The 24,688-nt window shown below is 43.9% G+C and overlaps 2 protein-coding genes across 14 annotated transcripts in view; one reads left to right on the top strand and one right to left on the bottom strand.

Annotated features, from left to right (window-relative positions):
* LOC119163037 (uncharacterized) overlaps window positions 1-1,270 on the bottom strand; it is a 214,165-nt gene extending 212,895 nt beyond the window's left edge. For 3 of the 10 annotated variants that reach the window (XM_037414931.2, XM_037414927.2, XM_037414925.2), the window contains exon 1: window positions 1,099-1,270. The gene's annotated coding sequence lies outside the window, so the exon portion shown is untranslated. Of the gene's footprint in view, window positions 1-458; window positions 900-1,098 lie in introns of those variants that run through there. The other 7 variants (XM_037414926.2, XM_037414924.2, XM_037414930.2 and 4 more) reach the window with 5 other exon arrangements.
* Window positions 1,271-1,886: 616 nt separating this feature from the next.
* Window positions 1,887-21,624, top strand: LOC142772139 (uncharacterized). Of its 4 annotated transcripts, none has more exons than XM_075874271.1 (3): window positions 1,907-2,191; window positions 10,999-11,163; window positions 21,230-21,624. In XM_075874271.1, exons 1-3 carry the CDS (start codon window positions 2,024-2,026, stop codon window positions 21,245-21,247), a joined length of 351 nt encoding a protein of 116 aa, XP_075730386.1. In that variant the 5' UTR covers window positions 1,907-2,023; the 3' UTR covers window positions 21,248-21,624. The 4 variants fall into 4 exon arrangements, 3 of the variants coding, with proteins under 3 accessions (XP_075730385.1, XP_075730386.1, XP_075730387.1); XM_075874272.1 differs by having other exon boundaries at window positions 1,909-2,191; window positions 10,999-11,145; XM_075874270.1 differs by having other exon boundaries at window positions 1,887-2,191; window positions 10,999-21,624.
* The last annotated feature ends 3,064 nt before the right edge of the window (window positions 21,625-24,688 follow it).

Here is a 24,688-nt window from a genome sequence, read left to right on the forward strand (position 1 = left end):
TGCTTACACAATGAACATATCACCAACAGGCACTCATGTGGTTCACGAAGTTTTTCACTTGACAGCTGTGTAAAAGAAGAAGGTTATTTCTAAAACGTAATTTCACCTCGCTTGGCAAGTCAAAATGGGCAACCGACAGTCTGGCAAGCACACTCGCTCACAGCTGGCACTGATAACGGACGCAAAACATGCTAGAAAGGGTACGTAAGAACCAAACAGAACATGACGTATTTCGCTCATTCACGAAGAATAACACCTGACAGAAACGACAAACATACCTGCTACGTCAACAAAATATGGACACATAGCTGATGTGCAACAACTGAACTTCTAATGTCAGGTCTCCACTTATTCAGAAGACAAGAAAAAAAAAGATGCCAATAAATAAGCACGTTGGAAGTGTCAAGGCAAACTTGGAGTATCAGCTATGGCAAGCATGTGTTTCTCGTAACACCCACCTCGAGATAGCTGTCCGTTTTCAGAATATGCAACCTGCTGGGAAGCGTTGCCTCTTCTACGAATAAAACTAAACTTGGGGCAGCAGCTTCATTTTGTAAAAACGCGACCATAGCAGTTGCACAGCGTTTCGCCAGAGATAACGCCGGCGCAGGAAAAACCCACGATTCATCACTCGTGCTGAACGGCACGCATTCGGTGAGGCCACTGACGACATTTTTAGTATTGTTTTTCTAACGGCATCTACTGTTACTTTTGGCAAGACTAAATCTCTCGCGCGTAGTTTTCTTTTTTTTTTTTTTTTCCCGAGACGCACCACGGTCGAGCACCGGAAGCGAAAAACGCGAACAGTTCCTCTTTCGTAACTTGGGGGCAATCGCGGTGACGCTATCACCAACGCACAGACGCGGCGGCGACAAATGCTCTTATCGGAATCGCGCGCGTTCCTCTTTCCCGCGCATCCTTCGAACCCACGAATCTGAATTCACTCCATCATCAGTCGCTGCGAAAAGGGGGTGCCCCGCCGCCAAGGTGTCGCCACGAAGAACTCGCTACACCAACAGCGACTTTCGCTGACACGGAGCGAAGAGAGAAGCAAACCACTCGACGCTAGATATCGGCGTCGAACAACCGCTGACATACCGCACAGGCTCTAGCAGAGCACGACGCTGCAGTGTGAAAGTATCGTTGCAGCGTGGTCGTCAGCTTGGCACACGAACAACATGCACGAACTTGGTTTTGAGCGTTCGAAGACCACTTTCGATGCAGGCGCGCTTTCCACACGACCCTTCACCAACATTCACCCCCTCCCTCCCCCCCCCACGTTGCCCCTGACAACGCCTCCTAGTTTTTTTGTGCCTGCCGGATTATCGGCGGCGGTCACTTGGGAAGCGGCGGTCGCCGGAACTATGGTGATGGCATTGGCGCCATTCAAGTAGAAGTGTCTTCAAATAGGTTTTTACGTTTTTGGAGTTCATATGCAACAAAAATAACGTAAAAAGTTTTTAAAAGGCGTAAACGTAATTATAAATAACCCTACGTAAGTGACGACGCCACTAAAAAAGCAACTTTTTTTAATTACAATGCATTTTCTAAAATGAGTAACAAACACCAAAATTGCCGATCTTAAAGGCCGAGTACAAAGACCCTTACCCTCACGTAGGCAGCGCCGCCATAGATGACTGGTGTTTCGCGCTCATCCGGCAGGCACGGGAAATCTAGGAGGCGTTGCTTGCCAGTAGTACGTAAAGCCCCTAGATGTTGGAAAGTAGCGACGCTCCTTTATCCACGCCGGCACTCTCTCGGCGCGCCGGCAACCTCCTCTTTTTTCACCCCCTCTTTCGCGGAGCCCGCGCATCCCAAGCGCTGAATGGCTGCGGCGGGCGATACCGCCCAGTCAGATGACCCTGACGTCACGAAAAGCGCGCGCAAGCAAACTTCGCGCGCTTTTCGTCAATCACGCACGCCATGAACCCTCCAGGCGCCACGCCAGTCCTGCCGCTCTGAGTGTGTGGTTTTTTTTTTTTTTTTTTTTTGCGTAGAATCGTGAGCTTCGTTTTTCGTGGCAATGCCTGGCTGTTGCGCGTACCAGTGCAGCAGCAGGTCAGAGAAAGGAGTAAGATTATTTTATATCCCCCGAGGAGATAGGAATAGGAATGCCGTGCGCAGAAAGCAGTGGATCCACAACATCGGGAGAAAGGACTTCGCCCCTTCTAAACACGTCGTTCTTTGCGAGGTTAGTGTTACCGATTTCGTTAAATCTCTAGATAAAGTCGTACGAAGATTTTAATGCTCTTTGCATCGCTGGACTCTTCGTTCAGTTTAATAGCGAGCACATATAAATATGGATATAGCTGGGTCTGAATGAGTCGCTGAGCTTTTTTTGTAATTCTCTGTGCCCTGAGATAGTTTTCTTGTGTTTTAGCGCGTGCGTTAGTTTTCTTAATGTGTGTAATTTGTAAATTAACGTGTGTAATTCCTACGCATGTGTGTGTGTGTGTGCGCGTGCGGGTGTGCGTTTATGTGTGTGCATGTGTGCGCCTGCGTGTATGCGTGTGTGTATGTATGCGACTGCATATGTGCGCTTATGTGTGTGTGTATGTGTGCGCCTGTGTGTTCGCGCGTTTCTGTACGTCTGTATTCGCGCGTGTGTATGTGCTTGTGCGGACGTGTGTGCGTGCGTTTGTCTATGTATTTGCGCCGGTGCGTGTGTGTGTGTGTGTTCCGCGTTTGATGAGGCAGCTAAGGCTTTCGTCTTAATAAGTCAATTAACAACCGCTCAATGATATCTTGGCAGCAGCCGTAAAGTAAATAGCCATACGCACGGAAGCAAAGTTACGTATCTGGTATATGTATGTATTGTGCGTGTATGCTCATATAAAGAAAGAGCCACGTACGCGCTTTTCGTAATGGCTCTCTTCTGATAAACTTTACATCCTGAATTCTGTGAGTTAATTATAGCGTAACATAGTCTTAGAAGCTTCCATCTGAGCGGTGGGTTTTGCTTTTTTTTTTAACAGACTGAGGTAAGTCCCAAAGTTAATGGAATGCAATATCTCGTCGTTTCATCGTGACGGAAGCCAGGCACGCACGGTGACTTCTATGCTTGCTTTTCGCCAACACAACATGAATTTTACAAAGCGACACTGCAGCACTTATCAAGTTCTCGTCCATACAATGTGCTGCCTACATTACATGCGCTTAATACACATCCGCGTTACAGACAGCCGAAGCGGCGACGGAGAGGTAAACCGCTAAGCCGCCAGCTGGTATGCTCATTTTTTCGAAGCGCTTCCGCTCGTATTTATCGAATCGTCTTAAAAAATATGTCTGCCATAATGTTCTATGGGAAGCCTACTTTCGTCACGACTCTTTCTTAAGGGACATATTCTCGTATAATGCTTCAAGGAGCCGATTAAACAAGCGCGCGCATTGAATCTAATGCGGCTGCAGCGAGCCAGTGGAGGGTTCAGCGTGCCGTGCGCACCGCGCCGGCCGGGAGAGGGGAGAAATCCGAGGAGAATTGAGGAGGAAAACGCGCGCGCGGAGGAGAGTGTCGCTACTTTCTAGATCTAGGGGCTTTAGTAGTACGTATACGTACTGCATCATTCGTCAGGCATTCAGAACCGCTTCTCGTCTGACAATCTAAGTCGTGCAGTACTATTGTCATGTGTGTTTATGACGGCATGACGTTCGGCCATCAGCTGTTTATAGAAGAAACTCGACGCTAGATATCGGACACAAGTCGAGTTGACTTGTGTCCAGCAGACGCGGCAGCAGACGCGTCACAAGTCAACTCGACTTGTGCCCGGAAAGCGGGGCCGCGTCTGCTGCCACCAGATGGCACGAACCTGTACTTTTGAGTAAAGCCCCTAGATGCTTACTTTTTGAGGACCAAAACGCTCGGTTCAACCAATAGCCGCTTAAAACCGGCTTGATTTGGCTTAAAAAGTATAAATAGACGGCGGCAGAATCGCCGTGTTGGACGTTTTTTGGGGACGTTTACGTGGTGAGAACGAAAGGTCTACCGTAAAGTTCCTTACTAACTTAAAAGTGTGGCAGCTTGGGCTGGTTGGTATGGCATGACGATAGTTATAGTGCGAGAACAAAACGACGACACAGAGACAAGAAGGACACGAAAGACATGTAGCGCTCGCGTCTTTCGTGTCCTTCTTATCTCTGTGTCGTCGTTTTGTTCTCGCGCTATAACGTGGTATAACTCATCCCTTAATGAAGGGAGGACCCCTCCCGAAACTGTTGGGAAATCAATATATTTATATTCCACTTATTTATATATATATATATATATATATATATATATATATATATATATATATATATATATATATATATATAGTGGAAGTAATAATTCAATGAGCCAGTTAGTCTTCGTGAAGGTATGGGATATGGCACAACGGGAGCGTTGTCAACAAGGATAAATATATTTATTTCTCAACAGTTTCGGGAGGGGTCCCCCCTTCATCAGGGGATGAGTTATACTGACATGAGCTTCCAAAATTCGTTGCTGCCGCGTCCCTCTCGCCTTGAAAGACGTTTGCGAGAGTGAGAGAGAACTAGAAAAAGAAAAAAAAAGGGGGAGAAAAAACAAAAAAAAGAAAGAAAAGAAAGTAAAAAAGAGGAACAACCACTGTCAACACTGAGAACGAAGCCAACTGTCCGTCTACATCCACATATGGTTCATACCTTTCCTTCCTCCGTGGCAGCAACGAAGTTCGGAAGCTCATGTCAGTATAACTCATCCCCTGATGAAGGGAAGACCCCTCCCGAAACTGTTGGGAAATAAATATATTTATCCTTGTTGACAACGCTCCCGTTGTGCCATATCCCATCTCTCTCTCTCTATATATATATATATATATATATATATATATATATATATATATATATATATATATATATATAGTTATAAACTTCGAGAATAGTGCAGTATAGGAAACAAAACAATAAAATATTTATTTAATCCTAATAGTTTCGCTGGTTTCGGAAGATCTAAGTGGAATGGTACAAGTTCCCGTATATATATATATATATATATATATATATATCCCGGGTGACGAGTGAGGTAGGCTTGCCCGCCCACTCACGAAAGAATTGGTACGCCACTGCAAAGAGATCTGTTAGCATTGTTAGTGATGTATTCAATGTGTACATGCTAAGAAAGGTTATTGGCAATATGAATTCTGAGGTATTTAATTGATAGATATGTGGGGTTTAACGTCCCAAAACCACCATATGATTATGAGAGACGCCGTAGTGGAGCGCTCCGGAAATTTCGACCACCTGGGGTTCTTTAACGTGCGCCCAAATCTGAGCACACGGGCCTACAACATTTACGCCTCCATCGGAATTCTGAGGTATTTATATCATGTTACCTACTCGAGGTTGATGTCATTGATGGCATAGCCGGAAGATTTTGTCGAGTCAGGGCGATGCAATAAATGCATGATTTAGCATTTATAGTGGGATTTAAGAACATAAGCCGTTGCGAGCAGTTGCTTTATGTTATCCAAGTCAGATTGAAGAATATAGTTATTATGCTGATTAGTGATTTCATAAACACAGTCATCAGCAAATAGTTTTGTGGGACTATTAATTACTGTAGGTAAGTCATTAATGTAAATTAAAAATAACAATGAGCCATGGACAGAGCCTTGAGGGATGCCCGACTTTACATCACAACAAGGGATGCAGCATCAAGTTGCAAATTGAGTATGGTTATCCAGTTCAAGATGCTAGGGTCAATGTTAAGAATACTAAGTTGGAGAAGTAGTAAGCGATGAGACACCTTGTCAGAAGCATTAGTAAAATTTTAAAAAATACAGTGAATACGGCCTTTGTTAAAAGTAGAGGAAATGTTATGGTTAAAAAATATTGGTGTTCTTTCGCATGAGTAGTTCTTGCAAAACCCATGCCGAAATGAAGTAAATTAAAGGGTTTGATGTGAGGAAGGGAACGAGATTAGTAAATAAGACTCGATGCTTAAGCGATCCTGCCTGCGCTCAATGTGGGATCGTCTGCTGTTGCCTGGCCAGTTTGGCCTGCGGTTCTGGCAGTTTGCACCATTCCTCTTGGTGTAACCTAGTAATGTCCTGAAGGCCGGTACCCGGGTGCAGTAGCTCTTGCGGTTCTTGCTCGGCCCAGGTTAATATTTCTCAGGCATGGTAGTCAGCGATGATGTTGTCTGCTACCTGTAAGTGAGCCGGAACCCACACAAGCTCAACAGAAACATGAATTTAGTAACATGATATGTGAGACACCACAAATGTTTGTGCACGGAAGTTTCCTAGCTTTTTTTTTTTTTTTTCAACTATTGCAACTGCTGTACAGTCTAGCCCCTTAATCTCTGTTCGTTGTCACAATTTACTTGCAGCGAGAACTGAAAAATATGCAAATCTTGCACTTACACAGCACAATTAAAATTTATTTAAGGTTGTTGGTGACCTTGTTCTGTTTCATATAATGACATTGCTTTGAAGGAGTTTGATGGCTGACCGCTTAGTACGCTTTGCATAGCTTCGTCATAGTCGTGGGTGCTAAAGAATGTGCGAGCGTTGCTAAAAGCGTCAACAACTTCGCCCAAACTTGCTTTGCGGCTTTCCTCACTCTTGTTGTCATCCTCATTTTTATTTGCGCCCAGTAGGAGAGGTGTGCGAACACCCCTGCAACTTCGTTAAGTCACAATATATATGTGGTTAAGAGCACACTTCCTCTCTTTCTCTCTCCTCGAACCTCTCCGATGCTGGCGCCGAGTTGGTTGTGGCTAGATGCTGTCACGTGAGACCGCTCGCAGCCCTCGTTTGTTTACAGCCACTCTCAATTACCAACTTTGCTTTAGAAGCACGGATTCGATGGTGTACAACGCATCTGTTTTTGGATATGCACTTGTCCTTTAGTGCGCGTTGATCTGTGAAATACCTTTCACCCTAGGATGACCTTGCTGTTGGATGCCATCGGTGCCTGTTGCACCTTCTGATGCCAGAATAAGTCGTGTCGACCGAAAGCATTTCATGATGCCATCTGTTAAAGGGCCACTCACCAGGTTTGACAATTTTGAGCTGACAAGCGCAATGCGTAGACGACGCGTTCATGATCACGACTGCCAAACTTTGCAACGCTACGCGCCACGGAAATGGGTCAAATTTCAAGATGAAAGCTGTTCCCACTCCCCCCTGCCGGCGCACCTGTAGAGATCGAGGGCATGACGTAGGGGCAGGAATGGCCCTACGTACACGGCAATGCAGTGACATTGGTCCTCTACGTAGACGAGTCTGCTCTGACGTAGTCAACAGTATACCACGTGACGTGGAAAAAATTATTTAACACAACATGCGTAGTTTATGCATTTTTTGCTTTAGGAGATTAACAAATGTTGAAATAAATAATGAGACGCAATAAAAAATTGTGCGCGTTTTTCTTTCATTTTTTTCCCGTGAAATGCTACGAGATGCGGGGCTAATGTGCCAGATGAGCACAATGAGTGCGCGTTCGCGCACTCATTGTGCTCATCTACTCTACCACGTCTAAGCCAGCGTTTCCAAACCATCCCGCAGAAACAGGCAGAAGACCACAAAATAACGCTGGTCAACAAAGCAACGCTGCTCGCGTGCTCGGGGGTTGGACTTGTTTGGGCACGTCATGTGCACGTCACCTCAAGGTCGGATGCTGGAGTGGGTGGGGAATTTGGCTGACGAAAGCTACACGGAGGAGCGGCAAGGGTTTCGAGCTCGCCTCCTCTCATCTTCGTTTCGCACCGCTTCAAAAAACCTGTTTTCTCCACTCGTGATGAACAGATTCGAAAAATTTTTGTGGGAAAATGTTCCTCATCGGACACCCAACTACTTCCACTGTCTAACTAAAATTCAGTATGGGGCCTGGTGAGTGGCCCTTTTAGTGTAACGAGTTACGACAAAAGACACTGTTGCATAGAATCAGAATTAAAAATTTTAGGCAGCCCCGCCGCGGTGGTCTAGTGGCTAAGGTACTCGGCTGCTGACCCGCAGGTCGTGGGATCGAATCCTGGCTGCAGCGGCTGCATTTCCGACGGAGGCGGAAATGTTGTAGGCCTGTGTGCACGGATTTGGGTGCAGGTTAAAGAACCCCAGGTAATAGAAGTTTCCGGAGTCCTCCACTACGGTGTCTCTCATAATCATATGGTGGTTTTGAGACATTAAACCTCACATATCAATCAATCAAATCAGAATTTCGGGCAGAAATTTTCCACTCAACTTTGCGATGTAAGTTGCAAGTCTATCACTATGAGTATAGGTTATGTCAAGGCTTGCTTAATTTAAAGCCTGCTTTAACACTGTAGACATGACCTACTGAGTCGTTGAGTGCGTTCATCGTTTAGGAACCTCACGTAGACGTGCAATTTCGCGTGGCGGTCTTCGTGCTATTAAATGTGAATATTTATATCCACGACTGGATCTCTTGTGAAGGAATCGCTTATAATGGCATGCTAGTTCATTAATTTGCTAGGTAGTTATTTCAGCGGTATAGGTAGTATGTCAGACACCTCCACAAGCCGTTCCTGCAAAATATGGCTGGTGCATCTAACCACTTAACGAAATGACTACTGTTGCTCGAATGTATCAGCTATAAATTATGTGCACCAAAAAAACTATCAAGTATGCCGTCTGGTGCATTATTAATGTGAAAGCCTTAGATGCCTCCCCCAAACACTAATATTGGCCGTCGGCAACATCGCCGTCATACGTCGGCGGCATCAATGCGAGCTGTTGCTTCTACTGACAGTCATTGTGCGTGCTCTCTGCACATGTTGTATACCTTATGTGGCACTTCACAGAGCTCTCATTGGCCAACGTGACACTCGTTTAGATAATTTTATGACGAGTTTGACAGCTGGTGTGCAAGCTCTCATAGCACTGCCTGGCAAGCAAGCGCTCTCTCCACGAAAGGGCGTCTGCTATGCAAGAACAAGACAGGCGACACCACATTCATAAAGGTAATGTAAAGAAGACTGCGCGGGAGCACTGTGAAAAAGTGTGACACGCTCTCGCTGTAATTGTTGGGTTTCAATGATAAGTAGCATCAGTTGCTGCCCAGTTATTTAACGCATGGTTTCGTAAGAATGCATCACAGTCTGCAGTTCATAATTGGGAGAAAACGTTTTGTACCCTGCTGCAATACACCCTGTGGTATAAGATGTGAGAAAAAAGTTTTCCTTGTTTTGTGCAACAAAAGATGATCTTCTGGACAAGTGAAGCGAGCAGTCCTCATGAACGATCAGGTCCTTCATTCAACTGATTTTGCCTGCAAAAAGCATTTCGAGCTCAAATGCATGTGCAAAGAATGAACAACACACTACAATGAACACGTCCTGAGGAACATGTCGCAAAGGGACATTGTCAAGGGACACTGAGGACATTGTCAAGGGACACTGTGCCAGTAAAGTTCTCTACCTGGCATACCCGACCAATGTGAGAAAACATTGCAATAAATGTCAAGCTGCTAAGTGCAGTGAAGCAATTGGTTCGGCTGATATTTTTAATCGAGTGTCGCTACCGCTCCTCTCTAGGTATTGCATGTATTTTACTGTCTTAGTTAACCATAGTTTTGTTTCACTGCAGTCTGTGCAGCTTATGTGATGTGACGTGCTCTGCTGTGGTGCCTCATGCATGCTCACATAAGCAATGACACAATTGGCAAAGTTAGAAAATATATTTGTAACAGAAATTACTTGAATATGTGAGTAGTGTGAGTCCAGCTAAACCACTGGTCCTGCGAGGATGTACAGGCACTATTTTACAACTCAAGACGACACAAACCACTGCATCACAGGCCCTTACAAAAGTAAGTGTGGGTACAGCAGCCGGCAGTTGTCGACGTACGTAAATAACACTTTCAGTGTTTAAAGAGTACACGTCTAGAATACGGAAAGTAAATTCCAATATTCAATTAAAAAAAAGCAAAACAAAAACCAGCTTTGACTCTCCCTATAGCTTCATTGTGCTACAGAATAAAACCATCCCTCTAGTGGGGCATACATGTTGCTCGTGCCTATTATACAAATGTGTATGTTGATTTTTTCAGGCATTTTCTTGTAACTGGTGTGCGCGCATAGGTATCTGTGCATGACAGCCGTGCCTGTGGCGACAGCCTACATTTGTTTCTACTTTCATAGCATGAGCAGATGATTGCAAGAACTTCGGCTAAGGGGAAAAAATGTCAACAAACCCATTTTATTGCCCTCAATGTTCAGCTGCGCTTTCCTTATATACACATATGGCAAGCCGGCGAGACCCTGGTGCACAGCTCACTACGGATTGTGCCATCTATTGCAGAAAGAGCACAGGTTTATTGATTTGCCTACTAAATCTGGAGACCAGTTCATACACTTCTTACTTTTCCACTGTGGCATGTACTTCGGATGTTGGCAACATTGCAGAACTCCTCGCATGCAATCAGGTCGCCATCAGCTCACACAAAGTCATTTAGATCAACAGCGTCTGGTGTCGCCTCATTGAAGCTGAAATGCCAAACAACTCTGCACGTAAGCAAATTGTGTGAGGTCTTGGCATGCGTTCGGACAGAACCACGTCAGCAAGAAGTTAGGCAGTCTACAGAACATCTATCGAAATTATGGCACTTTACGTGTCATGTGCTGACGTAGTTGCCAACAGAAGCATTAGCAAAAAGTATTCTCCTGAAGAAAAAGAAGTGATTTTGCTATCATCATTGTTCAACAACGTAAACAGCAATGGTTGCACCAATGCCTTTTGGCAAATACCCAAGTGCCCGACTTGTGAAATGAGCGGCGCTGCAATTTTTTTACATCTACTTTCTTACCTAGTTTAGGAGTCTAAAAAAAGTCGCATATTACTTACATGTATTGTGAAGTGCTTTTAAAATTTCTTCGCTGTTGAGAGAGAGCAAACACCTTGTAGTATTCAATGAATGCTCATTGAGGACGTTATATTTCTTCAATGCTATGAGAACTTCATTCTTCAGGGCTTCCGTTATGGAGAGGTTCAACTGTAAGTAAGCTCCCCTGTGTTTCAGCTGCTGGGGTGCCTGCTACATGCAGCCATCAAGCAAGCAAGCAAGGACCTTGAGGCAAGCCACAACGGAGCGTTACAGCAGCAGCAACAGAGAGAAAAGGACCACAAGAAGCTTCGATTCCAGTGCAGTGATCAGTCAGAAGGGCTGGTACAGTATTGGAATAATGTAACTAATTTCCCAGCTCTTTCCACAGACCCTATGCTTGTTGCAGCCCCTGCATCTCCATGCAAGGAAATGTGGTCGGACATTGCACGGAAGTCTGATTCTGCTACCATACAATGTCACAGTGCGATGTCAGTAACACTTAAGGTCGCAGAAGCAGACACTGCTCATGGGTCACTGCCAATAACTGCAGTGGCAAGCACCAGGGCTCCAGCTGTGACTGTTTTCACTCAAGTAAAACGGCGCCCTGTGCGTGCTCCTGCACTTGTCTGTGGTGTGTGGATGCAGCACAAAGTGAAGAAGACTTGGCGTACTGCCGTGTCACTGTGCTCATCTGCTTTTGAGCAGAGCCCACCTTCTGACTGTGGACCACCCGACGCCTGCGGCGTAACATCCACGGTGAGCCCCAGTCAGAAGGTATGGTTCTGCGCAAGGGCAGCAGTGCGGCTGACACCACCGCTTCCACACCTCGTGGTGATCCCTGTGTAGAAAAGGAGGTTAGAGTCGAAAATAAGAAAGGGCGTAGTAACAAGAAACCAGTTTCTCCTGCTCTTGTCAATGGTGCAAGTGTGCACCACAAGGTGAAGATGACTGGGCATACTGCCGTGCCACTGGGCTCTGCTGCTTTTGAGCAGAGCACAGCTTTTGACTGTGGGCTGCCCGACGCCTGCGGTGTAACATCCACGATGAGCCCCCAGTCAGAAGGTGTGGTTCTGCGCAAGGACCGCAATGCGGCTGACAGCAGTACTTCCTCACCTCGTGGTGAAGACCCTGAACAGGAGCTGAAAGTAACATCAGCAAAATAGTCACACAGCCATATTTGCACAGGTGGAGGAAATCTTTCTGTAGAGAGCAAATTCAGCCCTTATAAGGAGCTTAAAGCTAGCTTTGAAAGATGGAAAAGTGAAGGGTTCCATCCGATGCGTATTGAAAGATCAGATAAAAACCCATTGTGTATTGAGAAAGATTTAAACAAAGCAGACTTTCCGTATGTTCGAGTTAAGTTTGTCTGTTGCCACGCAAAGTATCTAAATCCGACGGGACAAAATATTCGGCCCAATCAACGCTTTAACGGTACAGGTTGCAACGTTGAACTTAAGCTTGCGCTGCGGGTTTCTCTACAGCCCTATTATGAAGTTGTAAATTTAGAGGATGTGCACAACCATAAAGTAAATCCCGAGATTTTTGTATGGTACAATAATAATCGTGCATTAAGTGCTTCTGAAAAAGAGCAACTTCCGGACTTGATTTCTTGTAATGTGAAACCTAAAGACCTAAAGGATGCCATTCTGAGGAAACCGGGAAAACACGTTACTTCTCGTGATATTATAAACATGAAGCATGGAACAGTTAAAAAAATTCAGGACAATGCTCATCATGAAGCCCTTCTGTTAGAAAAACTCAGCGAATTGTTTTCTGAAAACTCTGGGTGGAAGGTTCATATTGAAATACAGAAAACAGTCTCTTGTACGTATTGCTTTAATCAGAGCATATGGCCCAGTTACTAGAAAAATACCCTGAAGTGTTGTTCTTTGACGGTACATATAAAGTTAATAAAGAAGGGTATATCTTGCTTTTGATTCTGTGTGTGTGAAGATGGAACAAGCCATGGGAGGCCTGTATGTTATGCATTTGTTCAGCGGGAGACATCAGAAATATTAAAGTCTTTCCTAGAGACATTCCTTTGTTTGAATCCTGTCGTAGAGCAGAAGAGCAAAATTGTGGTAATGGACAAAGATTTAAATAAAATGAATGTAGTTAAGTAGCTTCTGCCTAAATGTATAATCTTTTTGTGTTCGTGGCACGTATTAAAGTACTTACACACCAAAGGGATGCAGCATAAGTCAATCAGTCTAGATAAGAAGTATGTTAAAGATATAATTACGAAACTGGTTTTTGCACATACTGTAGATATATATCAAGAGCACTTGTAGGACTTGGAAAAAGCACTTGAAGATGACAAAGCCCTCCTGGAGTACTTTTATAAAAATTGGCACAGCTGCAAGATCATGTGGGTTCATGCTTATCGTGCAAAAGCATGTAGTCTAAGAAATAATACTTACAATCGAATGGAAAGTCATAGTCAAAAGTTAAAAAATGATCTAACACGTGACATGCACTTAGTGGAAGCAGTGAAAGCTCCGATAAGGTATGTGACCCATCATGCTCTCGCACTCAGCCATACGCAATATAAAGAAATGAGAACTTGCATTGACACCCGTAAGACTGATAAGTTTTGCACTGAAGTGTCAGCAAAATGCACCGAATATGCTAGAAAATTGGTATGTAAAGAATATGGGCTGTTTATGAAATATCCAGGAGACTGTGTTGTCTCTGATGGCAAATGCACCGTTTTTGTTGGCAGTAAGCTTTATGAAGTTACTAATAATATGAGGACATGCATATGCACATTTAACATGCAGTACCAGCTGCCCTGCAGGCACATTCTTGTAGCTAGATCAAAAAATAATATGGAACTGTTTGATGAAAGTTGTGTGTCAAAGTGCTGGCTTAAATCTGATTTTGTGCAAACTGACCAGACAGTGTCACCATAACAAACTAAGCATTTTAACCACAAGCATGGTAAAGAAGGTACAGCGAAAACTTGATAACTCAGAGGCCAGATATAAATATGCATAAGCACGTCTGTTGGAACTTTCAAAGGAAGCTGCTAATGTACTAGCCCAATGTAGCGCAACTGAGCTTTGCGAAAAATTGAGCGAGTGTGAGGACTTTTTCCAAAATCTTGTTACTTACCCTAGAAATAAGAAACATGATTCACCACTTCCTAAAGTAGCACAAAGTAATGAACAAGTTAGTGGGGAAGGAAAAGGCTTAGAAAAGTCAAAAGAATTAAGTAATTCGTGGAGTGTAGACCTGAACGACTATCTATTGGCCAAGTCTGTAGATGATGACACTACGAAGAAGGGCTCCACAGAAGATAAATCGGAACTGAAAGAGCAATCTTGTGAAGTTAAATCTGATTCAAAAGATGTAATTAACTTTACTATAGCCTCGCATGATGATAAGGTATGTCAGGTTCTAGCAAAGACATCGGACACTAGCTCTTCGCCTAGTGATATTGCACAGCAACTGACAGCGCTTAGCATACCTCTAATTAAATCCGCTCGCGGCCGACCACGTAAGAGATGTGCACATGATACGAAGCGGGGAGAAAAAAGACTACGTTTGCATGTTTTGAAAAACTCTCAATTTAAAGAGAAGGTACCTGCGACAGTCGTTGGTAGAACAGTGGAAGAAACTAGTGACCCCATAGCTGACGCGATTTGTTGACCAAAAAATTGCAACCCGTACGAAATAAGTTCTGATTTAGTGGCCTTACGAGGCACGGGATTGCTGTCAAATGCAATCGTAAATGCAGCGTAATTTATTATTTCGCGTCAGTTTTCTGGTCTGTGCAATTATCAGGATGTTCTTGGGGAAAGCTTGAAATTTAACAAGCGAGACAATTTTATTCAAATTCTGCATATTCCTGGGCATTGGGTTACAGTGACAAATTATGGTGCCCCTACAAACAGTGTTTTCTTGTATGATTCGTTAGACCAGAACATAATGCCAAGTGTAGCAACTCAAGTTATGAACATAATGAGTCTAGCTTCTAACACTCTCACCACTTACGCTAAGGCAGTACAGCGTCAAGAGAACTTTTATGACTGTGGTGTTTTTGCCATTGCTAATGCATTCACCATTGCATCTGGCGTCGACCCGTGCACTGTTGCTTTTGATAAGACCTTAATGCGCAGGCATTTAATATCATGTCTTGCAGACAATGAGATGGTGCATTTCCCTATTGCTGCAATGCAAGTTGTCACACAGGTCCCGTTACTTAGGGAGGCGATCGCCGGGCTGATTCCAAGGGCCGAAGTATCGGCCCCCCGAACCGCACCACGAAAGCGTGGACAATTTAGAAGTGGTCCTTTTTGGCGCGCCAGCGGACGCCGGCTGTGGCCCAAAGAACAAGTCAGAGCCGAGAGTTGATAAACAAACAAAAGTATATTCTCAATAAGGGCAGATCGAACTAACACAAGTATGCACACTCCACAATGGTTGAATACAATATGTCACACACCAAACAACGTACTACACAGTACAATCAACCACACTCGAAACAACGGACACAGACAACAATACGCACTACAATGCAGTCGCATGCATTGAACAACCAAGACACTTAAAGACTAAAGAGATAGAAAACCTATTCAGTCCAAAGTTCTTGGAACCAAAGTCTAGATGATACTCTTCCGAGAATCACTCACTCAAAGTCCAGCGTTGTTGTCGTTCCGCTGCCCCCGAAGTTTCTCTTCCAGGAAACCTCGCCGAAGTTTCTCTTCCAGGAAACCTCGCGTCTTCAATTGGCCACTCTCCAAGCTTCAAACTTCTTCGCCGGAAACACGTCGGCTTCACACACGCAGCTGTTGCCACGCGTCTTCGCTCGATACCGGTAAACTCGCGCTCTTGCCTGTAGCTCGAGCCTTCACCCCTCAGGTGGAAATCCTCTTCATCTCCTGCTTTGTCCCTACGGACAAAACCTTCGCCGACTACACGGCGGAATCCCTACGCACTCTGGCGCTAACTTCCGGCTTCTCCTGCTCTCTCGTCTCGGCAGCTCGATTAAACACCTTTCGCGGGAGATTCCAGAAGGTTCTCGTCATTTCGTCGGCGCGATACGCAGCGAAGGCTGGGGAGAGGGCGAGACGGTTCCAATACCCTCCGCGTCGGATGACTCAACTCGGCGTGACCACGCCTCTTTCGTTCTGGAAATTTCGCGGGCTTGATGGGTCGCCGATGTGGGGTGAGGAGGTTCGTCGGCGAAGCCACGCTTCCGAAGGGAGAGCGCGCGCCCGGGGAGCCTTGGTTGTTTGTTTTCTTTTTTTTTTCTTTTGACCTCGCGGTGTTTCTCCCGCCCGTTATCGCAAGAATTTGGCGACGCGCCCGTTTTTAGCGCTCGTTCTGTGACACAAGTGCCCAGGGTAAAACCAAAATCAAGTTGCTTTTTTGTTCCAAAGTAATATTTCATGTTTAAACCATTAAAAAAATCAGCCTTAAATTGAAACCATATAGTTCTATAGCTGCTGATTTGAGACCTTTCTATAGATTCCAACTCTAGGTTATTAATATACTCTGTCATCATCATTAGCATTCTTAGTTCTTCTGCCCCACAAAGAATTTTAAAATGACATTCTTTGGTCCGTGTTATTCAGTGAGATAACTTTCAGCAGGTATTATTTATCTAGATTATAGTGCAAATCATTATACCATATACACCTTGCTTTTAAAAACTAAGTGGTTTGAGGAAACGTTAATAAATTTTGATGCCTATCGGTCAATAAAATGAATTGTGTAAATATTGCAGGCCAGAAAGTTATTATTTTTGTGGTATATTTTAGGGACCATGAGCATCCTAGCATGTTGCAACCTTTTTAGATGTTTAGGTATACAAATGCAGGAAACCTTTTAAAGGGGTCCTAAAGGCATACTGTTGGTGCACTGTTTGTGGTGCACTGTTTGTTCCGTGCTAAGAAAATGCCTTGTTTAAAAAGAAGTTATATATTAAGTGGTCAGCATGCTACAACTGGTATTTAAACACTTTCCAAGTAGGTCTTCTTGACATTTTGTCCCTTAGGTGGCGTGAAATACAGTAGTAGCAGGCGTGGTAGAAGGAAAGTTTAGCTATTATGAGCAGACACCAGTCAGTAGCTTTGGAGAAGCTTCTGTGGCACAGGTAGCTAATTTGAGAGAACTTTCACTGCCCCCCCCCCCCCCCCGTTTTTGGGGGATGATTGAAGCTAGCCACGAGTCTTGTCGGCGGCTCTTAGTTCAAAGAATGAAATAGAAGGAACCAAGCAGCATTTCATACCAGATTTGGGTGCACGTTAAAGAACCCCAGGTGGTGGAAATTTCCGGAGCCCTCCACTACGGTGTCTCTCATAATCATATGCTGGTTTTTAGACGTTAAACCTTGCATATAAAAAAATAAGCATTTCATACGAGATTTTAATGTGCTGAAATTGCCTTTTCTACTGTGGACAGTTTCAGTAATTACTTTTTCTGGGACTCAACTATGTCATTTTATAGAGTTACAGAGTTAGCAGAATATTGCATGGCTGCCTCGAGCCTTATTATACATTTACTTCTTTCTTGGTGAACTAAGCCCTGTAGATAATACTGACATTTAGGCATTCTTAAACTTTCACTGATCATTCGAACGGGAGAAATTTTTTGCCTTTGGCGTCCCTTTCAGATGAAGATTTGTTTGTGATTGAATGCCTGACTTCATTTTCTAAGCTGTGCTATGTGGAAACACATACTTCGTCAAAATGAAAGCTAATACGGGCAGCTGGTGAAAATTTACTTTTCCAACTGTAAATAAATTTTATGTGATTGTATTACAATGTAAGATGTTCTTAATGCATTAACAAATAGATAATATTCTGAACATTCCCTAGAAAACAGCATCATTTCTAGTAAAAGTCTTAATGTTTGCTATGGCAAAGTTTGATTCCATTAGGCTGGCTGCAGTTTGAGGCAGCAGTTCAGCATGGCCTGTATTAGTTTCATACGGTCTAAGTCTCTGGGCGGAGCCTGACCGCTACAGAGCGCGTTCTCGGGTGACGGATAGAGAAATGTTCCATGATGTGAAGTTGCACAAAGCTGCTTCATATCATGGTACAGGCAGTTATGCCCGCGGACCAACAGGCATATAGTCATGGTTCATATTATGTTGAATTCCAATGGCGGAGTCGGTGCAGCCGACCTACTTCGCGAGCGAGCACTCGACTCTGGCGTATAGCAAATCCTCCAAATCCGCCATCAGAACACAACCCGCCCTGCTGGAGCAAGGCGGAAGCTGCAGCGTTACCCAGGATACCTTGCGCGTGGTCTTTTCCGCTGTCTGTTTCCCACGTAGTTTACCAGCATCGCCACATCGTTCGTTTGCTTGTTCAGCGCTATTCACCTGTGTGGAATGGATATCACGCCAAGCGTGCAACAGCTATTGTCCACGATGTCTGCTGTCGCTATCGAGTAGCAGAAGCATTGCCGCACGCTTTGCCGAGGTAGCCGAGCCGTCCATGCCGTCCGCCATTATCAACACAACTCGCGCCGCGCCAGCCGCGCCCCCAAGCAGGCTAACATGTTAAAGGAAATGCGTCACGCTGAGTTCCGGTCCACTCCACCGATTTCGGCGGAGCAGTTTTTCCTGCTCCATGGAGGGACTCCCGCTCTGAATCCCCTCCGGCTCTCTCATTGTAACTTTTGACTCTCGCTCTCACTCTGTCATTGGAACACACTTGCTCTGAAAGGAGCAGAAAAACTTGCTCCGACTCCGCCATTGGAATTCAACATTAGTAACTGCTAAGTTGGGGACTGGCTGGTCCCGACGAAGCAGAAGAAGAATAAGAAGGCCGACGGAGACGTACGCGGCCGGCGGGGACGCCGACCAGCCCGAACACGCGGGTTGGCGCGAAACGCCGAAGGAAAGAACAACAACCGCACTCCATGGTTACCCAACACACACTGATTTTATTTACAGTCGCCTTGAAAACCTGGATGCCAGAGCGGCGCCTCCTGGCATCCTCGCATGTCATTCCGAAACCGAAACCCAGATCACAACAGTAACAACCATATTTTTGCTGCTGTTAGCGGCCAGTGGTTTTTACACATCACCTGAATTTAATTCAGTGCATATACTTAGACATTGTGATGTGCGTGTAACATCAGTGCAGTGCTCATGTTGGTTACCATTCACGAGACCATAACAAGGACCTGCTGCCAGCCATCATGTCCTAGTCCTGACCTGCCTTTGGGAGGCTGACTCAGCCGTCTAGGTTGGCGAGCGGGTTCCTGCTTCTGGTCACCAGCCACAATGGTGCAGTGACCAGCCACCTTGGTGCATGCATGGGTAGATCTGTCTGATATAAAGTGTTAATGCAGGCTTGTTAATACATCGTGAACTTGCTATAAACAGCACTACAACTAGACAAAAAAAGAAGAAACAAAAGCTGCAAGGGACATCCAAGATCTCCTAGGAGACAAGACAAGACATCCTGTTTTTTGCAGCTCTATCTATCAGATGTTCTGATTTCTCTGCTCACATTTGGAGATTGTTTTCACACTATGACTAAAGTGCTTCTGTCCATGACTTATGGGTGAACTGGGCTTCTCATCTGCTTCAGCCAACAAATACACCTGCAAAGAGTGAGTCTGCCACTGTGGATGACACCAGCATTGGAACTACTATAGCGACTGTTTTTGTTTCAAATGTTCAGCAGAACTTCATTTAATTACAAAGCTTTGCTTGTCTTAGTAGTTTGGTAATGGGTGCAGTTTCAGTGTGGTTGTTTTGCTTTTATTTAAATTTACTTTCATTTTTTAAATGTTTGACATTTGTTGTGAAAAACTGGCTAATCCTTTCCTGAAACGAGACCCTGCCTCAGTAAATCGATCCTGCATCGCAGGCATGATGGCTGAATGGCTGCAGCTGCTTCAATGCTGCCCAAGGATGTAGTGTTGATGTTTGAGAGCAGCAGCCATAGGCCGGTAGAAAAAGTGGAACCTATTTAAACTCACTCAAGAAATACGTTTCACCATGGAAACTCACTCGGACTCAAATTCACTTAAATTTAGCTCAACAGAACTAATTGGGACTCGCTAAACTGTTTGTCAACCACTCTCACTCAGGCTCAAACTTACCAACATATTACTCAGTCCGGCACTCTCAGACTCGCGATTAGACCTGTGTCTGAGTGAGCAAACAGCTATCACTAGTCGTAATACAATAAGAATATTTTTATGAAACACGCAACTCACATCAGAAATTTTTGCCATAAATGTCCCATGAACGAGTTTGTGAAGGGAGGTCTTGGCGACCCCCTTATCTCCTAACTTGCGCCTCTGTTCAATAACTGCATGAACGGTTGTGTGTTGACGTATGCTTGAACAGACTTGATTACCAATGTAAGCAAATATGACGTCCATAGTTATGCTGATAGGCGGGTATATAGGAACATAGAATAGAAATAAAAGGTGGTGCTCACTAAGGCTCACCCAAGAAATACACGTTGAGCTTAGGGCTCACCACCTCAGACTCGCAAATATTTTACTCACTCGGATTCAAGCTCATCAAAATTTTCCTTAGCCAGACACACTCTAACTCAAACTCATGTAATATTACTCAGCTGTACTCACTCAAACTCATGACTCCATTATAGTCCAAGTGAGCATGGCCCCAGTAACGTCCAACGTTCCATGCTCGAATCAGCCAATCGCTGATACAATGGCTGTGATGAGTTTTTTTGAGCTTGTAGCGCAATTTGTCGAGTGAAAGAAAAGCAAATTTCAGGTGAATTTGAACATTTATTGAGAAATTCTGGCCTCGTGCTGCGCAACAATATTTGGCTCACGTGTTCTCAGGAGTCTCGACTACCGATTGGCCGCGTTTTCCAACCATATTCAATAAGTGTTGCAGTGCCCCCTAAACTTTGAAGAGGTTTTGCGGCAGTGCGAATTCCCTTGGATAGGTGCTTTCACGGCATAGCATTCTATGCTGCAGTGAAATTACCTTTACAAGAGGTTATGTGCAGATCAATGTTAACTATTTGTTCATTGCAAATACTTCAAAATTTTCAATAATTTAAAATCGAGTCGAAGCGACTTTGAATACAGTACTGTTCCTTCAAATATTCGAAGCATTCGAATATTTGCACAAGCCTGCTTTTTTTTAGTTAATATATTTGTCTTTTTTGCTCTCTCTACGCAATTGGTTTCTCCCCTTCTTTTTTTTTTCTCTTTCTCCTCTTTCTAATGGTTCTCGCATCTTCTTTTTCACTCTCTCCTTTGCATCCTCCCTTGCCTCTCCCACCCCCTATACTATTTAGGGCTATGATTTCTTCTGTCACCGTGCGTAAATAGCGGAAGAGTTATTATGCTCAGCTTTCAATTGTACGTTCGCTGGTTCGAATATTGCCTCGGGTGCGCAAAAAAAAACAAAAAAAAACAAGAAGTGTTCTTGTTTTCTTTCCTTCTGCTGCTAAAAAGTGGTTCATTGCAGATGGGGCCCGTCTTCTAAAGCTGCACAGGCTCGGAGGTGCCAGTTAGCTTGCCAGTATCCATTCAAATGTTATGACTGGCAGTGCAAGGACCCAGTCTGCAATAGACGCTCATTGGCGTACCTGCCAAATGTGGTATGCGTCCAGCAGAAACGCAAGAGGTGTCTGGGTGTGCTGCAGGGAACACGCATCAGCGTTGCTGGGACAGACAGTTCGCGTTTGAGGAGAGGCGCATGCACGGACCGAGGATATGAAAAGCGCGTCGCGTTTGCGCTCAGGGCTCTCTCTGTGGCCTTCGTTACGGCCAGTCCTGTCTCCTGTAAAAGCGCATCTCGAGGCCTTGTATTTTTTGCACCTGTAAATATGTAAATAAATCGCGTGTTTCTGTTGTCAAGAAGCCTCTCAAAGGTGTCTCCTTCCCCGGCACCTGGGCGAAAGCCTGTGCCTCTAACCTCGGTCACATCAAGGTGTGCTTCCCAAAAGTATCGCTGTTGTATGTATTGTGTGCTTACAATTGACAACAATGAAGGCTTGGCTAAACTTTTTGCTGGTTTATCACCAGCCTTCTTGCAATATGTGCCTGTTTTAAATCTATGAGGGCTAGGTTTTCTTTTTTTTTTTTTCAAGTCCTAATTCGTTTGAGATAAAACTACAGTGAATTCAAGACGCTCATGTTTGGAACATTTAAGTAGACTTTCCAGCTGCCCCTTTGCATAGTTGCCACTGCAATTGAGGCATCTGTTTTGGCCTTGTAGCAGCTTTTTTTATGCCCCCCCCCCCCACACACACACACACATTGAAGACAGCCAAGTCAATTCTGTATGCCACTCAGTGCCTGCAGATTGTTGTCTACACAACCTGCTTCAATATTTCTATACTGTTTTTACACTTTGCTGTCACCAGGGTTGCCACCTTTTCTCAAACAAAAAACAGGCACTTCAACGACGGAAAGAGAGAGGGCCGAGGATACCAGGAGATTAATGTCCAACAATAGACACCATGTCAGGTCTTTGGCATACAGTGCCATTTCAAAATAATATTGCTTTCCTTGAGTCAAATAAACCTGATATAAACGCAAAAATGGCTCACTGAGCTAACCTACTAGTCAAATTGCTGGCATAAAAATATCCATGGTTAGAATAATGCTTTGTTTCTCTCACTTAAAAAAGAAAAATTGGGGGATTCTTAAGGTTCGCTTTCAAGAATTGAACACGAAAACGATACCCTGGCCCTAGAGCGTACTTCAAGCACTTGGTGCATGAAATCTTTTCGAACTTGGTATGCACTCACTATGTGGTCTGAAGGAAATGTGTGCAGCAAAATGTGTGCGTTTTGTTATGGCTGGCCACCTTTTAACTATGAAGTCCTTAAAATAATCACATGTTCTGATGCCTGATTACAGTGCACACTTGTATCAAGAAATATTACTGTGATATTACATATTGAATTGTGAAGGCAGTATACAGGACACATGTGTTTGCAAAGCCCAACGTTAATTTCACTGCATTTTCAAGTAGATGAAGTTATTTTCCCTGAATTTCCAAGCAGATGTGTGGCTGTGCGGTAGAACGCCTGCTTGCCATGCAAGCGGCCTGGGCTCGATTCTCCCGCAAACTGGAAAATTTTTTATTACTTATTTTATTTGCATCTTTCTTGGTTTTCAGGTTGCTCACAAGGTTCACTACTCACAATGAATGACGCCCACGAGATTTTTAAAACTATCGCGTTAGAACTGGCATAAAAGGGTAACAATGTATGACTGATTGAATAAGCTTTTACAGCTTATGCCAAATCACATTGGTGTGACGTTGAAATCCCTAGGTCCATTGTTAGACTACCAAATGCAATGGCTATCACTTTTATGTCTGTTTAGTGGTACAGCAATTAACTGGCCAGAAAGTGTAAATAGATCTTTCTTTATTTGGAAACATGCAGAAGTATGATAGAATCAAGCTCCCTTCCTTTGAGTAACTTGAGTAGTATATGTATTTTGAAATGGTGTTTGAAAATCACAGCAGCTGTGCCATTGCACTGCTTTGTGGCAAAAGCTTAGTATCGAGTTCTGGAGAATTTCTGCATGTTGCCTGCTGCAGCTCAGACAATTGTTAATCTGGCTTAAAATTATATACTATATATATTGCATTCTCTCTTTTGATTTCGCTTATTATGCTGTTTAACTTACCCTTCATGGTTTCATCAATATTTTTCACATAATAACAAAAATTTGCAGAACTTCATGCCTAAAAATAGTGTGACACAATCTTCACTAAAATATGGCCATCAAGTTATGAGAAAAAAGAGGGACGCATGTGGCTCATCGACCCATGAAGCATCTTTGAATAAGTGGGGCAACACCTGTCACATGGTCTCATAAGGGCACTAAGCTCTAATTCTGCTGCCAAATTTCTTGCCCAAAAAGGCCCAAAGGAAGCAGTACAGAGGGACACTTCTAAAACTGTGGGAAAAAAATTGCAGTGAACCTTAACTTCAGATGTTCTACACAATTCTGCGCCTCTGCCTGTAGCATTGAGTCTAGCGGCTCTGTTCCAAGGTCTTCACATACACAAACCCTTTCAGCTTGTGTCTGTCTTGTCGGAAGGTGTAGATAATATTGAAACTCGACGAAGACAAGGAGAAAACAGCAGGCGTAGAAGAGTGCACGCATTCATAAGAAAATAAAGGAAAAGGAGAGTATTGCTTTTCATTCACATTCAGCGAAGCTGCGTCTATGCATGTCTTGTCTTGTTTCTGCAACGTATAAGGGCGAACATCTCAGTTAAGCCTGCATTTTCGCACATAATTAAAATTGTGGTAATGAATCATGGCAAGCCACTTCGACGTGGTGTCAATGCACTGAATGCAAGTGTGTTTACAAATGCTGCATCATATTTGTGAACTCTATTCAGGTGTGACATATTTGCTTTTCTTATATATCTTGCATGATTTGATGATCTTGAATATTCGTGTTCTCTTTGGCTTCCTGGCTGTATGAAGCAGCAATTTTGCCATATTTTTCCTTTGGCCTAAAATTTTAGCAACAGTGTCTTAGCCAGAGCTTTTGATTTCATTGCCTCTCCTCATAATTGTAAAATATATAAAAGAATGTGCTATTTTGTGACATCCATCAAACATGAAAAAACAGTTATGCATGTATGCTATCTATGTTGTTAGGCTATGCAAGGAACTGCTTCATTTTTCATTCGAGTGCACTTTCACAACGATTTTAGACAGATTTAATTTTGCAATTTAGAAAGAAAATCTATAGTTGCATGCTAAAGTTCTCACAAAATTCTGAACAGAAGAATACCATAAATTTGGAACAATAGGTACCTGGTACGCAATATGACACCGGCTGAAAAAATATCAACAGAACAAAATGATTTTAAGCTCAACGTATCACTGATACCATGAATTGTAAACGTGCAATATATAATTTCTCAGTTTCCTTAATGTTTCTGGTA

The sequence above is a fragment of the Rhipicephalus microplus genome, chromosome 9, assembly GCF_043290135.1.
Source record: "Rhipicephalus microplus isolate Deutch F79 chromosome 9, USDA_Rmic, whole genome shotgun sequence".
Lineage (NCBI taxonomy): Eukaryota > Metazoa > Arthropoda > Arachnida > Ixodida > Ixodidae > Rhipicephalus > Rhipicephalus microplus.

Bases quoted from the DNA above. Each gene is read 5' to 3' on its own strand.
- LOC142772139 (XM_075874270.1), top strand. From the start codon at position 2,024: ATGCCTGGCTGTTGCGCGTACCAGTGCAGCAGCAGGTCAGAGAAAGGA. The intron at 2,192-10,998 runs GTTAGTGTTACC...CCTGTGTTTCAG, and splicing joins AACACGTCGTTCTTTGCGAG to CTGCTGGGGTGCCTGCTACA.